At 46.9% G+C, this 13,406-nt stretch overlaps 1 protein-coding gene across 3 annotated transcripts in view; it reads left to right on the top strand.

Annotated features, from left to right (window-relative positions):
* The window catches only part of ABCA1 (ATP binding cassette subfamily A member 1), a 96,760-nt gene that overhangs the window by 79,596 nt on the left and 3,758 nt on the right, over positions 1-13,406 (top strand). For all 3 annotated transcript variants that reach the window (XM_050913743.1, XM_050913744.1, XM_050913742.1), the window contains 20 exons: positions 265-389; positions 797-895; positions 2,101-2,290; positions 2,446-2,540; positions 2,952-2,984; positions 3,552-3,657; positions 4,368-4,442; positions 4,854-5,023; positions 5,918-6,095; positions 6,655-6,770; positions 6,859-7,003; positions 8,273-8,396; positions 9,021-9,150; positions 9,284-9,404; positions 9,588-9,650; positions 10,122-10,228; positions 10,652-10,793; positions 12,092-12,226; positions 12,986-13,089; positions 13,217-13,309. In XM_050913743.1, the coding sequence (XP_050769700.1) occupies positions 265-389; positions 797-895; positions 2,101-2,290; positions 2,446-2,540; positions 2,952-2,984; positions 3,552-3,657; positions 4,368-4,442; positions 4,854-5,023; positions 5,918-6,095; positions 6,655-6,770; positions 6,859-7,003; positions 8,273-8,396; positions 9,021-9,150; positions 9,284-9,404; positions 9,588-9,650; positions 10,122-10,228; positions 10,652-10,793; positions 12,092-12,226; positions 12,986-13,089; positions 13,217-13,309 (2,351 nt within the window). The remainder of the gene's footprint in view (positions 1-264; positions 390-796; positions 896-2,100; positions 2,291-2,445; positions 2,541-2,951; positions 2,985-3,551; positions 3,658-4,367; positions 4,443-4,853; positions 5,024-5,917; positions 6,096-6,654; positions 6,771-6,858; positions 7,004-8,272; positions 8,397-9,020; positions 9,151-9,283; positions 9,405-9,587; positions 9,651-10,121; positions 10,229-10,651; positions 10,794-12,091; positions 12,227-12,985; positions 13,090-13,216; positions 13,310-13,406) is intronic.

Genomic DNA, 13,406 nt, shown 5'->3' with positions numbered 1-13,406 from the left:
GCAAAGATGCAGCTGAGGTTCAAATCCAAATTTGGCCTTGAGAGTGGCATTTACAGGCTGAATCCTCTGCATCCCAAGTGAGTGCTCTGATTAAATGCTGGATAGGTCTTGTATTGGTGTCTAGCAATGCCTTGGTGTAAATAGCAAAGACCTTCCTGGGAAACTTTGAAAAAGTTTTGATCCATTAAGTGGCTCGTGTGTAGCTCCTGATGCCTCTGGGAACATTAGCTCTAAAAAGGGCTTGCTCTTTCCTTGCAATTTCAGATTGTGCTGCCAGCTGTCTTTGTGTGTATTGCTCTCATGTTCAGCCTGATTGTTCCTCCCTTTGGGAAGTATCCCAGCCTGGAATTACAGCCCTGGATGTATGATGAGCAGTACACTTTTATTAGGTATGTTTCTTGTGGCCTAGAAATGGTGCTAAATCCTACAGTTCTCTTTTTCTCTGCAAACGTGAGTTACTGAGTTCCTTACCAGGTTGTTTAAATTTGTTTTCTGTGCTTAGCTCAGAAGCACATTTTAATAGAGTCCTGGTGTTTTCTTTTTGGACCTTTAAATGCCAACTCTTAACTACTGGCAAGGCCATGTCCATTTCTGGATGGTGCTATGACTAGTAATACTATGCACAAAGACCAGGATTGTGTGTGTGCTCCTAGGCCAAGCATTCTTCAAAGGGAAATCTCCACCCATATCCTTTTCCTGAGCTCTTTCACTGTGCTCTCAGCCTTGCTCTGCTGCTGCTTTTGCTGTGTGCCTGTTATCCCACTGACCTGATAGTGTTTCTTTGCTGTACCCATAGCAATGATGCTCCAGAAGATGGAGGCACTCAGAGGCTTTTGGACGCCCTTCTCAATAAGCCTGGTTTTGGGACACGCTGTATGCAGGGACACTCCATCCCGTAAGTAGAACTCTGGGCTGGGAAGGGGAAGCCCAGCCCTGGCTTCTGGTCACCCAGTAGATTTAGCTGGCATTAGGGAATGATAGTCATGCATGGCCAGAGCAGGATTTAAGCCAAAAGAGTTGTAATTACATTCACTTTTGCTGCTCAGGACCTTTTAGAAAGTTACCAGCCCTCAGCATGGTGAGGGAGTGAGGTTTGAGCGCAAGTCCTTACTGACAGAGATGGAAAGGAGACAGTAGCCGCTCCTTCAAATTACTGTTTGATCCTAAACGTGAAAAAGGACCTGGTTGTGTTGCTGTATGTTGTTGACTGTAGCTATTACCATTCCACAATCCTTTTGTGTCTAGCTGCATCAGAAACCTAGGTTAGCAGCCCTGCAAACACCAGGAGAAAGAGTAGAGAGCCAAACAGCATTGGTATTGTTTCCTAGCTCTGCCACTGACTTGCTGCATGGCCTTGGGCAAATCACTGAAGATCCAGGCCATGAGTGCTGAAGGGGTACACAGAGTCCAGGATGGTGTGTCTCTTGCCTGGAAGAACTGCAGCTCATGTTCACAGGATGATGGGGAGGGGGGAAGGGGGCCCTATGTGCTGGCCAGTGGTTGAAAGTAAGCTGTATCCTGCAAAACAGACAGAGGAGCTGGGTTACTCCACCCATGGGGCATGGGGAGGAGGCTGCCCACTGATGCTGCCTTGGGGAAGAGCAGTATTCTGGTGCCTCAAAGGCAGAAATGTCATCCAAGAAATGACTGTCTGCTGTGATCTTAGAATCATATCTCGAGTTGGAAGAGACCCATAAGGATCATCGAGTCCAACTCCCTGCTCCTCACGGGACTACTTAAAACTAAACCATATGACTAAGAACATTGTCCAGATGCTCCTTGAACTCTGGACGCTGTGTGTGCTGGAACTGACTGAAATAAAGCACTCGCGTGCTGCAGAGCGAATGAGAAGAGGGAAGTGTCCAGCACTACTCAGTGTTGGCCATCCTCAGTCTCTTTCGCACTGGCACTTTGGATCTGTTAGAAGCTGCAGAGTGTGGTCTGATGCTCTGAGCTCTTTGTCTCGGTGAGGTCAGGCTCCTTTGAAAAACAGCCTGCCTCTTCTGGGGACTGTGGTGTCTGTTATTTAAATGGCTTGCAAGCAAAGGCCATCATAGTTGTTTTAAAAACTGCATTTGCCTTGCCTCTTTCCTGACACAGAGACACTCCTTGCACCGTGGGACAGAGGGAATGGACCACCGCTTCAGTCCCAGACTCAGTCCTGGACATCTTCTTGAAAGGAAACTGGAGCATGGAGAACCCTTCCCCGTCTTGTGAGTGCAGCAATGAGAAGATCAAGAAGATGCTACCTGTGTGCCCCCCTGGTGCAGGCGGGCTGCCACCCCCACAGGTAGGAAGGAGCTCAGTGGTACTGCAATGAGGGATGCTCCTGGAGAGCAGAGTGGCTGGGTGTGATTCTTGCGTGCAGCACTGCACACAGTTTGTTTGACTCAGCATCTACGTTTTCTGATGGGCTTTTATCTGTGTTTTCCCTGGTGATACCAGCGCGAGCAAGACACTACTGACATCCTCCAGAATCTGACAGGCCGCAACATATCGGACTACTTAGTGAAGACCTACGTGCAGATCATCGGGAAAAGGTAGCTGTTGAACACACCCTCTCCCTTCCTTCCCCACCAAATGCTGCTAGGTGTATGAGGGATGCTGCACAGATCAGGCGAATAGACATGGGCAACCCAAACTCTTTAGCAGTGGGTCAGACCCACTCAGCTCCTCAGACTGTCCTGATCCATAGCTCAAGTGGGGTTTCAGCTTTATTAGTGATGCTGTGGCAGCTCTGAGGGGGGCATCCTGAGCCTTGTATACGGGGAATACGGGGAAAGTCTGGGCAGCAACCCTAGGGATTACACTGAAGCGGAGTGATGGGACATATGCCAGATGTGAGAGGCTATTGCACTCTTTTTCCCTGGCCATGTGCCTGCAGCACTGATAGGTCTGTCTCCCCCCTTGTTCCATGTATTATACGTCAGCTTTCTTTTCTGTCTCCCCAGCTTGAAGAATAAGATCTGGGTGAATGAGTTCAGGTGAGTTACTGCCTTTTCTCTAGCTTGTATGTGCCCATTAACCCTTGAGCAATGTATTAAGCAGGACAGACCCACCCCGCTTTGCAGGTTGCTTTATGACTCTTAACTGCCAAATGTTGAGGGAGCATGTTTAAGGATAAACAGGGACAACCCCAGAGCACATGGGGAAAGCATGCCTGCTTTGCATGGAGAGCAGTATTGACTTGAAAAGATTTGCAGGACCAGCCTACTGATAGTCCATCCTGGGAGGTGCTGTTCTTCCAAGCAAGGGAAGCAGGGACATGTCCTGCTTTGCCTGCACTGGCAGCAGAGGATAGCTTTATTCGTTAATCGGAACAGCACACTGAGCAGTCGTAAGATGGATATTTAACCCCAGAAACAAGGAGTAGGAGACATCACGGCTAAGCAGCAGTGTAGGAAGATCAAAGTCATCCCTTCATGTAAGAGTGGAGACACTTGCCTTGGATATAGTGCAGGAAGAGGAGACATCTGGGGAGGAAGGAGTGGCGTTTCCTGGAGGTCAGTAAGTAGTCAGGTCTTAGCATTGCTTTCTATTTGAACTTTCAGGTATGGCGGCTTTTCCTTGGGAGCCAGCAGTTCCCTCATGCTTCCTCCAAGCCATGAAGTCACTGATGCCATTAAACAGGTGAAGAAAATCTTGGAGCTAACACAGGTGAGCAGCTGTCCCCCATAAACCTAGGATGCACTAGTGTCAGTCCTGTTACTTGGGAGATGACTTGCCAGCCATAAAATGAGGAGCATGTGTGTTAGCTGTGTCCAGTGGTTCTCCCTGTTGCCTCTGAGCTAGGGTCTCCCAGGCTGCTGTCTGGGAGCAGCAGAAGGCCTGGGGACATGCTCCGCTGAGGCTTAGGCAGCCCACATTGCTGATGTGGGTTCTGCCGAACACCAGTTGCAAGCGAGTGGGGATTGCAGACACTTCTGAGTGTTTTGTGGCAGGACAGGGTGGGCTGTCTCAGGGAATTAACAAGTGGTTGCCATCTCCCTCAAAACCTCAGTTAAGCCCTCCTGCTGTGCTGAGCCTGCCTTGGCTCAGAAGAGAATTTGGGCCACTGCTTTCTTCTGAGGCTGCCTGTGGGCTGCAATGTCTCTGAAGGTTGCCTGCAATCCTGATTAATACTTACTGCTGGGAAAAAAGCAGGCCTAAGGCTGACCTCTCTTACTGGTGAGACTGCAGAAAGGAAAGGAGGGAGGAAAGCTGCTGTTTCTCAGCCTTCTTACCACCTCTGGCTTGGCCGATGCAGGCTGCAGAATGGAAAGAAAACTGTCAGAGCTGTGAAAAACATAGTGTGACCCCCGCTAGACTCCAGGACATGAATAAAGGTACTCTCAGAGGGGAAGTAACTGTCTCTCTACTGTTTGCAGGGGAGTTCTGGAGATCGGTTTCTCAACAGCTTGTCAAGTTTCATGAAAGGCCTGGATACAAAGAACAACGTGAAGGTAAATTAACCAATCCTCACTGCTGTGCCTGCTATTTGAAGCTCTGGTAACCTGGAGTTATTTTTAGTTAGCAAAGTCCTAGCAGTTTGCCTTGGACAACTGTGCAGACCAGAGCTCTCTGTATTTGGTAGTAGAGCAAATGCAGCTTGTATTCTTGTGTGGGTTTCGCCAAAATCTGTTTCTCCCTTGGAGTCTAGGCCTAAGGCCCAGAAGGAGATCAGTGCTAGCTTCCAGCAGCCTCTTGTGGTTATTGATCAAACTGTATGTTCTGTCCCTGAGCAAACTAGCTGGAAGGATGTGGAAAGAAATTATATGCCCTCAATAGAGGAAGGGATGCTCTGCAGGGCTCAGGAGCCTGTTTGGTAGCTGATGTACGTGGTGCCTTTCTGATGCTGATGTGGTCTCTTGCAGGTGTGGTTCAATAACAAGGGCTGGCATGCCATCGCCTCCTTCCTGAATGTGATCAACAATGCCATCCTTCGGGCCAACCTGCAGCAGGGCAAAAACCCTAGCGCTTACGGGATCACTGCCTTCAATCACCCGCTCAACCTCACCAAGCAACAGCTCTCTGAAGTGGCCCTGTAAGTCCTGACATGAACGCGGATGGGTTTGGGCTCATCAGCTGCTGGCAACATGGGAGGTTTTAGCCTCACTGGTGGACACTCAGTGGCCTGTGGCATTTACACTCTAACGTGCTGGCCTTATTTTCTGTGGTCTGGGCCGGTGGCAACAGCGGTACTGTTGAGCACTTGCTGTTGAACAGCACTGCTGTGCAATCTTTCTACATCTCTTGAGTCCCTGGAAGCTGCAGTTTCTAAGAACCAGTGTCATCTTCACACCTTCTGCTGCTTGGGAAATTCCTCTCAGCCATATCCAGAAAGGTTGCTCACCATGAATATGGTCATTCCTCTGTCCCAAGGTGCCACCGTTTAACTAGGAACCATTGATAGATCCTGTTCAGCTTTACCCACTGTCTCAACTTGGGGAGCACCCAGTAATGCACAGGGCTTACTACACTGAGGCATTGACTAGTCTGCTACTACCACAACCAAAGTCAGGACTCATAAGCTGTCTGCAGATACATCCTTCAAATCTTAGAGCAGTGGTAGATGACAGTCAGATACCTCTGAACTTTGAAACAACACAAAAAAAAGACGAATCCCCAACAACACCAAGAAATGCATTAAGTGGGAAACAAAGTGGTGGTGATAAGGAAGACAGAAAGCAGTCTATTATGCTGAAGTTACCAGCCAATTTCCAGGTTGTGGCGCTGTCCTTGAGATGCCAACAGGTTGTGTATCCTTTGTTATATGGCCGGAGAAAAACTGCGCAGTTAAGACAGCCTTTACCCTGCAAAACAAGGACAGCAGAAGGAGAAACGGTTTCTGCACTGCCCTCCATGAGCTGCCTCATTTCATCTCAAAGGAGCCAGCACCAGCATACAAACACTTCGCTTTCTTCTTTTTTTTGTCCAGGATGACCACCTCCGTGGATGTCCTAGTCTCCATCTGTGTCATCTTTGCCATGTCCTTTGTTCCTGCCAGCTTTGTGGTCTTCCTTATCCAGGAACGTGTCAGCAAGGCTAAACACTTGCAGTTCATCAGTGGTGTGAAGCCTGTGATCTACTGGCTGGCCAACTTTGTCTGGGATATGGTAAGGGCTTTGTGACTGTGCTAAACTGTCATCCATTCTGTGTTTGCAGGGTGTCCGTTGCACTGAAGTGGGGGGCCAGTGAGCATCACATTAATTCAGTGAATAACAGCTGTGCCTATGACTTTTGTGTTTACCCTTTTGGGGCAGTGGTTCACCTCAGTGAGACAAGGAACACTGAACAGAGGATGGGAGGGCAACCATAAGCTCCATCATCAGCACTTATTATGTCACTTTAAAATACCTGCCCGAAAATGTTTGCCTGTGTAGCCCCTTGTTCTGCTCTGTTCAAAGCAAGTTTTTTCAACCTGTGGTGTCCAGAACCCCTGAGAGTCTATTGACTGCTTCTAGAGGGACCAAAAAATGTAAATTCATGTGTACTACATTGCAGTTCACACATGTGATGCTCCTAACAGTCTCTCATTGGAAACAGCTTTGGGAACACTGACGAATGTTAAAAACCATTGGTTTAGAGCAGAAAGACACCTTTCTTTTTTTTTTTTTTTTTTTTTTTTTTTTTTCATCTGGAAACAAATCTAAAGCCATATTTTTCACTTTCCAGTGCAACTACATTGTTCCAGCCACGCTAGTCATCATCATCTTTATCTGCTTCCAGCAGAAGTCCTATGTATCCTCCTCCAACTTGCCTGTGCTGGCTCTCCTTCTCTTTCTCTATGGGTAAGGGATTTCTCATCAGAAGGATGACTGGGAAGGCTCTTAGACTTGGAAGGTGCTTACCTGATGTTGCTGCCTTTCCTCTTGCCAGGTGGTCCATCACCCCTCTCATGTATCCAGCCTCCTTCGTGTTCAAAATCCCCAGCACAGCATATGTTGTGCTGACCAGCGTGAACCTCTTCATTGGCATCAATGGTAGTGTGGCCACCTTTGTCCTGGAGCTCTTCACCAACAACGTATGTTTCCCCAGAAGCCCCTCACTGTCTTGTGCTGTTATGATCTAGTTCCATGTTGGTGCCACGTTGCCTTTAGCAGCCAGTTCTCCAGAAAGGCTAGCCAATGGCCTGTACCCATTAGCTACTGCAGCGGTTTAAGCACAGGTTCTGATGGAAATGGGTTAAAGCCCACTTCAGCAACGTTCACAGAATAGTTAAGGTGGGAAGGGACCTCCTGAGATTGTCTAGTTCAACCTCCACCCAGTGTCAGCTAGAGCAGGTTGCTCAGGGCCATCAGGTTTTGAACATTTCCAGGGATGAAGACTCCACAGTTTCTCTGGGCAACCTCTTCCACTTCTCAATCACCCTTAGAATAAAAAAAAAAAATGTTGTTTTCTTATGTTCAAATGGGATTTCCTGTATGTTCTTCATAAGGGGCGGTTTCTGTCTACTACAAGCCATTTCAGGCACTCAAGCATTTAGTTGCCTTCAGTTTTGCCTGCTGTGGTAGATACCTCTCTAACTGTATTGGGAACTTATGCACCTCACTTCAGTTTTTCCAAAGCCAGATGCCTACTGGGGAAGGTGCAAGTTCTTCTCATGCCTGTATGCAACACAAGATGTCTTAACAGGCCCCGTTTGACCCACACTGGTGTGAAGTGTTCCTTGTGGGAGGAGGTTGAGGAGACCCTGTGGGACTTACCTGTTGATTGTACCACTGCCTGTGGGCATAAGGAGGCAGTCCTTGATGATGGCCCCTTTTGTTACAAGGCCTGTTTTAGCTCAGTAAAAACATGTACATGCTTGAAGAGAAGTGCCTGGCAGAACAGGAACCTCTCCTCAGGCTGCTGTCAGTCCAACCCGTGGCCTAAGCCAACTGGAAGACAACAAAGGAAAAGAATTAGAGCCTCCAGTATGGGATAGGGAGGGGCTACCCACAGCCACTGAGATAAACCAGTCTGTGCAAGCACAACTTTCCTGTCTCCTCAACCTGTAGACTTCCTGCATGTTATCGTTTGCAGAGACTGCCTTTTAGACTGTGGGCGTTTGGAGGAATCTCTCCTTTGGTACAGTTTGCTTGTATTAATAGCATCTTGAGCAACGCAACAACACTGACTGTCCAGAGGAGCCATGGCACTGGCACTTGGGAGAGCATTTCTAATCCTTGAATTTTTATGGGGTTGCAGTGTTGGGGAAGGGAAGGGTCAATCACAACATGGGTCACACTTGGCAGGTGGTGGCTGCTTTCTGCTCAAATGGCTCACTGGCACTTGATTTTTGTCTTAACAGAAGCTGAACAACATCAATGACATCCTGAAGTCTGTCTTCCTCATCTTCCCCCACTTCTGCCTGGGGCGGGGACTCATTGACATGGTGAAAAACCAGGCCATGGCTGATGCTCTGGAGAGGTTTGGTAAGTGAAACTGTGTATCACAGGGACAGTGGCCTGAACTGCACAGTGAAAGCTTGAGTCTGCTCCAGATAAGCACCCTTTGCTCCTCTGACTTTTCAGGAACTGAAAGTGCACAATTTGCAGCACAGATCTGACCAAAGCTGGCAAGTCTCCACAACTGTCCTTTTTAGGTTTTTACAAGGACTGAAGAGGGCCTGGCAGATAGATCCCCAGAGTTTTGAGTTATTAGGGGCATTAAATAAAAATACATAAAGCCAACTGTATGGGGAGGATCATTAGGCCAAGTGTAAGGAGTGGCTGAGATTCTGGAAGGCTGGATATTTATTTTGTGGGATGCAGGTGCCAGGCCTGAGTCACAGTCTTTCTGTGCTTCACTAACCTTTCAGGAAGGTGGGCCAGCTCTTCTTTGGCAGACTGAATTCTCTGGGCCCGAGTCCCAACTTTTCTACAGTAAGAAATGTGCATGCAGCCACAGCTGGCACCTTGTGTGGTCTGTCCCTTCCCTCCTCCCCCTGGCTGCTCTCCAGTTGCCGTGGTGCCCAGCTTGGTGAGCTCTGCAGGAAGAAATGCTAGCCTGCTCCCATTGCTCTGGAAAGGTGACTGCTCTTCGTCTCATTTTGGCAGGAGAAAATCGTTTCGTGTCCCCTCTGTCATGGGACCTGGTGGGAAGGAACCTCTTTGCCATGGCAGTAGAGGGCGTTGTCTTCTTCCTCATCACAGTGCTCATCCAGTACAGGTTCTTCATCAAACCCAGGTAGGTTCTCTGCTCTGCTTCACCACTGCAGGCAGGTGAAGTTTTCATTGGTATCCTCCATGAAGTGGGGAGAATATTAACTATGGAGGCTCTGTCATCTTTTGCTAAGGCTGTATCATGTTGCTCTCCCCAGGCCTGTCTACGCCAAGCTGCCTCCTGTGAATGATGAGGATGAGGATGTAACCAGAGAGAGACAGAGGATAATTAGTGGAGGAGGACAGAGTGACATCTTGGAAATCAAGGAGCTAACCAAGGTGACAGAAAAGTTCTGCATTCCTAAGACTTGTTGGCATAAAACCATGCAGTTCACCAGAAGCCTCATGCAGAGGAATTTAGTGGGGTCAAAACCAGAGCGTGTTTGCAGTGTTGAATATGTATGGCTCTAATTATAGTTCTCTTTGACATTGTCCTTTTCGTTCTTTTTCTTCTGGTTTCAGATTTACAGAATGAAGCGAAAGCCAGCAGTTGATAGGATCTGTGTTGGAATCCCCCCTGGAGAGGTAAGCTTATCTGTCAAATTCATTGCTTTGCTATTACTGCAGTATTTAAGAGCAACAGACAGCAAAGGGTAGGGTAAGATCAGAAACAGATGATGTTCAAATTACATCAAAGGAAATTGCCTGGAATTTGAAGCAGTTTCTGATTCTGTGTCTCTGCCTTTGAAGAAGGTACTGAACTCAGTGTCTGGGACCAAAGGCCAAACTCTGGTACTCTCCAAGGTTTGGCACAGATACGCTGTGGTGGCACTGCACCAAGGTGACACCACAGTTTGGTCATTTTCCTAGCCTAAAGATTTATACTTAAAATGAAAGTCCAGAAGTTGTTTTTTTTTTTCTGAAAATGCACTGAAGACTCCCTCCAGCTGTCCTGAGGGTCAAGTGTGCTCCTTCCCATATTGTCAGTGCTGAAAATGATGCAGCTGAATCCTGTTCTCAAACACAGTGTGCTCATCTGCTCTTTTGTATCCCCAGTGCTTTGGACTCCTGGGAGTAAATGGTGCTGGCAAGTCATCCACTTTTAAGATGCTAACTGGTGATACAGATGTGACAGGAGGAGAAGCTTTCCTCAAAGGAAACAGGTGAAAGACCATGCATCTTTCCTCTGCTCTGTGTCAAAGCAGGTCCTTTGCTGCTTTCTCCTCCAGCTTTCATAGTGTTTGTTCCACTTCCAGCAAGTCTAAACTCTTCCTCACTTTTCCCTTTTTCAACTCCTGGCATCTGTTTCAGCCCTTTGAGTCTGGTAAAGTACTTCAGTGGCTTAGGAAAATTGATTTAGTCTGGTAGTCACTGCTGAATACCTGCCCTCTCATGTTTAAATGTCATATTTAAAAAAGGGGGGGATGGGGAGAGACAAAAAAGAATTTGGCCAAGATGGACTTCTAGGATCCTGTATTTTTGTTAGTTCAGTGATTCCAAAACCACTGTTTCACTTTCCTCCTTTTAACATCTAAAATAGCAGTGTGTACTTCTGAAATCCTAACAAAGGGTTTTTTCTTTTACAGTATCTTGTCCAACATCCAAGAAGTCCATCAGAACATGGGCTACTGCCCACAGTTCGATGCTGTTAACGAACTGCTGACAGGGCGAGAGCACTTGGAGTTCTTCGCACTCCTGAGAGGTGTTCCAGAGAAAGAAGTCTGCAAGGTAAACAAAACACCATAGGACCCACCTCAGTGACCAACTATTCCTGCGTGCATGCACTCTCCCTGCAACACATGCAATACCATGATGTGAAGCTGCTGAAGATACTGTACAGTGAAATCTGCCCCCCTTTCCTTCCAGGGTAAACCGAAGTTGCTGTGCTTTTTCAGTGCTGCCTAGAAAGTGTACTAAATGGAAGGGCAGATACTTTGGGTCCTGCGTTCTCATAGTGGATGCACTTCTCCACTGAATGACTTCTTTCCTTTAAGAGTTTAAGAGCTGTGGAGCTGCAGGTCATGTAGAACCTCACCTGCTGTCAAGAGTTAATCCTTCAAAGTCCCAGGGAGCAAGCACTTTACAGAAGGCTTAACAGAAGCCTCACACTGGCTGTTACATCTTTCCAGTTGATCACACTGTATCATTAAAGTGCTGCTATTTCAGCATTCAGACATGGGGTTACACTAATAGTCCTTAGGCAATTAATGACAGCTGCCAGTACCATACAGCACCCTTCTCAGTGCTGTTTCCTTGAGTGTTCCTTCCACATCCTTTCACTATATGTGTCCTGGGTGCTGCAGAACAGGAACTGCTGTAGGTAGAAAGATGACATCTGTACCCAGTGCTTTGGATAGGGCCAGATCTGGTGCCTAGGGTATGTCCAGGTAGCTTGAATCCCTCTTTGAGAGTAGTGATGATGGGTGAAAACTGCAAGCCCCTTCGAAGGTTGCTGGTGAGTTCCTCTGTGTGATGTTCCCACCAGCCCCATATAAAAAGAGACCTAGTTCTAGGTATGATCCAAGTTGTAGCTGTGAATCTCTTTCCCCTAACACTTTTTAGTCCTCAGGGCGACGATGCCTGCCTATTGGCACCAGTGGTAATAGTACTGAATAACAAACCAGATCCTCCCCGTCTGTCTGAAGGGCTAAGATGCACCACAGTGGGATTGCTGTGTGTCAGTAGTGACTGTGTCCCTGCGACAAGCCCACAGCAACTGGAAAGCTAGATAAAGCTGGTGCTGCTAAAAGCACTACACCAGTGGTTAACATGGCTCAACTGATGCTGACCTCATGCTCACTGGTCAGTAAGCTGCAGCCATTTGATTTTCTGGCCTCCCAGGGGCAGGATTGCATATATCCTGATCTAGAGGTGAACAGGGTGTTTCAAAACCCATATCCATGCCACATTAGATCCTCAGATAAATGGCCCTTCTGAAAAATGTTTTTAAAGCCAAAGCTCATAAGGAAAATCATTGTGTAGATGTTGCTGTGCTTGATTCAAGACAGTGGTGTGCTCTCTTGTAGGTTGGTGAGTGGGCAATTCGGAAACTGGGCCTTGTGAAATATGGAGAAAAATATGCTGGGAATTACAGTGGAGGGAACAGGCGCAAGCTCTCCACAGCCATTGCCCTCATTGGAGGGCCACCTGTGGTGTTCCTGGTGAGTCTGCAACCTTTGCTCATTAACGTTTTCCTTGGAAAACAGAAAAATCAGATTCAAATGAAGAGTAGATATTTCATGGCCAACTAATGTTTAAATACATCATTAGTCACTTAAACATAAGCAAAGAGCACATGGAAATAAAGATTCCCTATTTAAATGTAGGTGTAAGCTGTAATGTGCCTCCAGGCTTCTGTTTCTGAAAAATCACTGGGGAAGTGGGGGTCTCGAACATGATGCCAAACGGCCAGCTGTGCAGCATCTTCGCCACCTTAGTACTACTGCAAAGATTTCTATACCTAAAAAAACCCAACACCCTTCCTGCTGGACACAAGCAAATCTTACTGTGCAGGAGAATCAGTCCTGTGCTTTTAATAATTCAACAAAAACTGGAAATACTATTTTAGGATTCTTTAGATTAAAATCGAGGACAAACCTTAGGATTACTAAAGTTCATAGTGCAGGAGAAAGTAGTTTAGTGCTCTATTTAAACAAGCTAATTGACTTTAACTTGTTTTAGAACTGGGTATTTCAACAGGTTATAATTGCAGAATAAGCAGTACTTCTCAGTTCTGAAAAAGATGTTTGCTAATTTAAAATTTGGAGGATAGATTATTTTCTCATTTTGGAAAATGAGTCAAACTTGCTTATTTTCAACGTTTCCAGTATGCATAATCTGAATGGACAGGTCATTTCAGGGATGAGGTATTTGTTGGTAGAATGTAACAGCATAACCCGTTTTTTGTGTATATTTTGCAGGATGAACCAACAACAGGGATGGATCCCAAAGCACGTCGTTTCTTGTGGAACTGTGCTCTGAGTGTAATCAAAGAGGGGAGATCAGTGGTGCTCACATCTCACAGGCAAGTAGCACCTCAATTGTATCATACCCTGGCTTTTGCATGTACCAGGGCTGGATGGTAAACTCTGCTTGGCTGCTCTGCCCTTCACTGCTGCTTGCAGTGCTAATGAAGTTACTTCTGCCTGCAGCATGGAAGAATGTGAAGCCCTGTGTACTCGAATGGCGATAATGGTCAATGGGCGATTCAGGTGTCTGGGCAGCGTCCAGCATCTAAAGAACAGGTAGCTATTTTCTTTTCACTTACACGATAGAGTTGTCTGCATTTTTAGGGAGATAGACTTAATTCCTCATGCAGCATTCCCATTGCTATTCTGGCTA

Source organism: Gymnogyps californianus, chromosome Z, assembly GCF_018139145.2.
Source record: "Gymnogyps californianus isolate 813 chromosome Z, ASM1813914v2, whole genome shotgun sequence".
NCBI classification, from domain to species: Eukaryota; Metazoa; Chordata; class Aves; order Accipitriformes; family Cathartidae; genus Gymnogyps; species Gymnogyps californianus.
The sequence above is the reverse complement of the archived record's forward strand: the minus strand, read 5'-3'. Positions and strand labels throughout refer to the sequence as shown.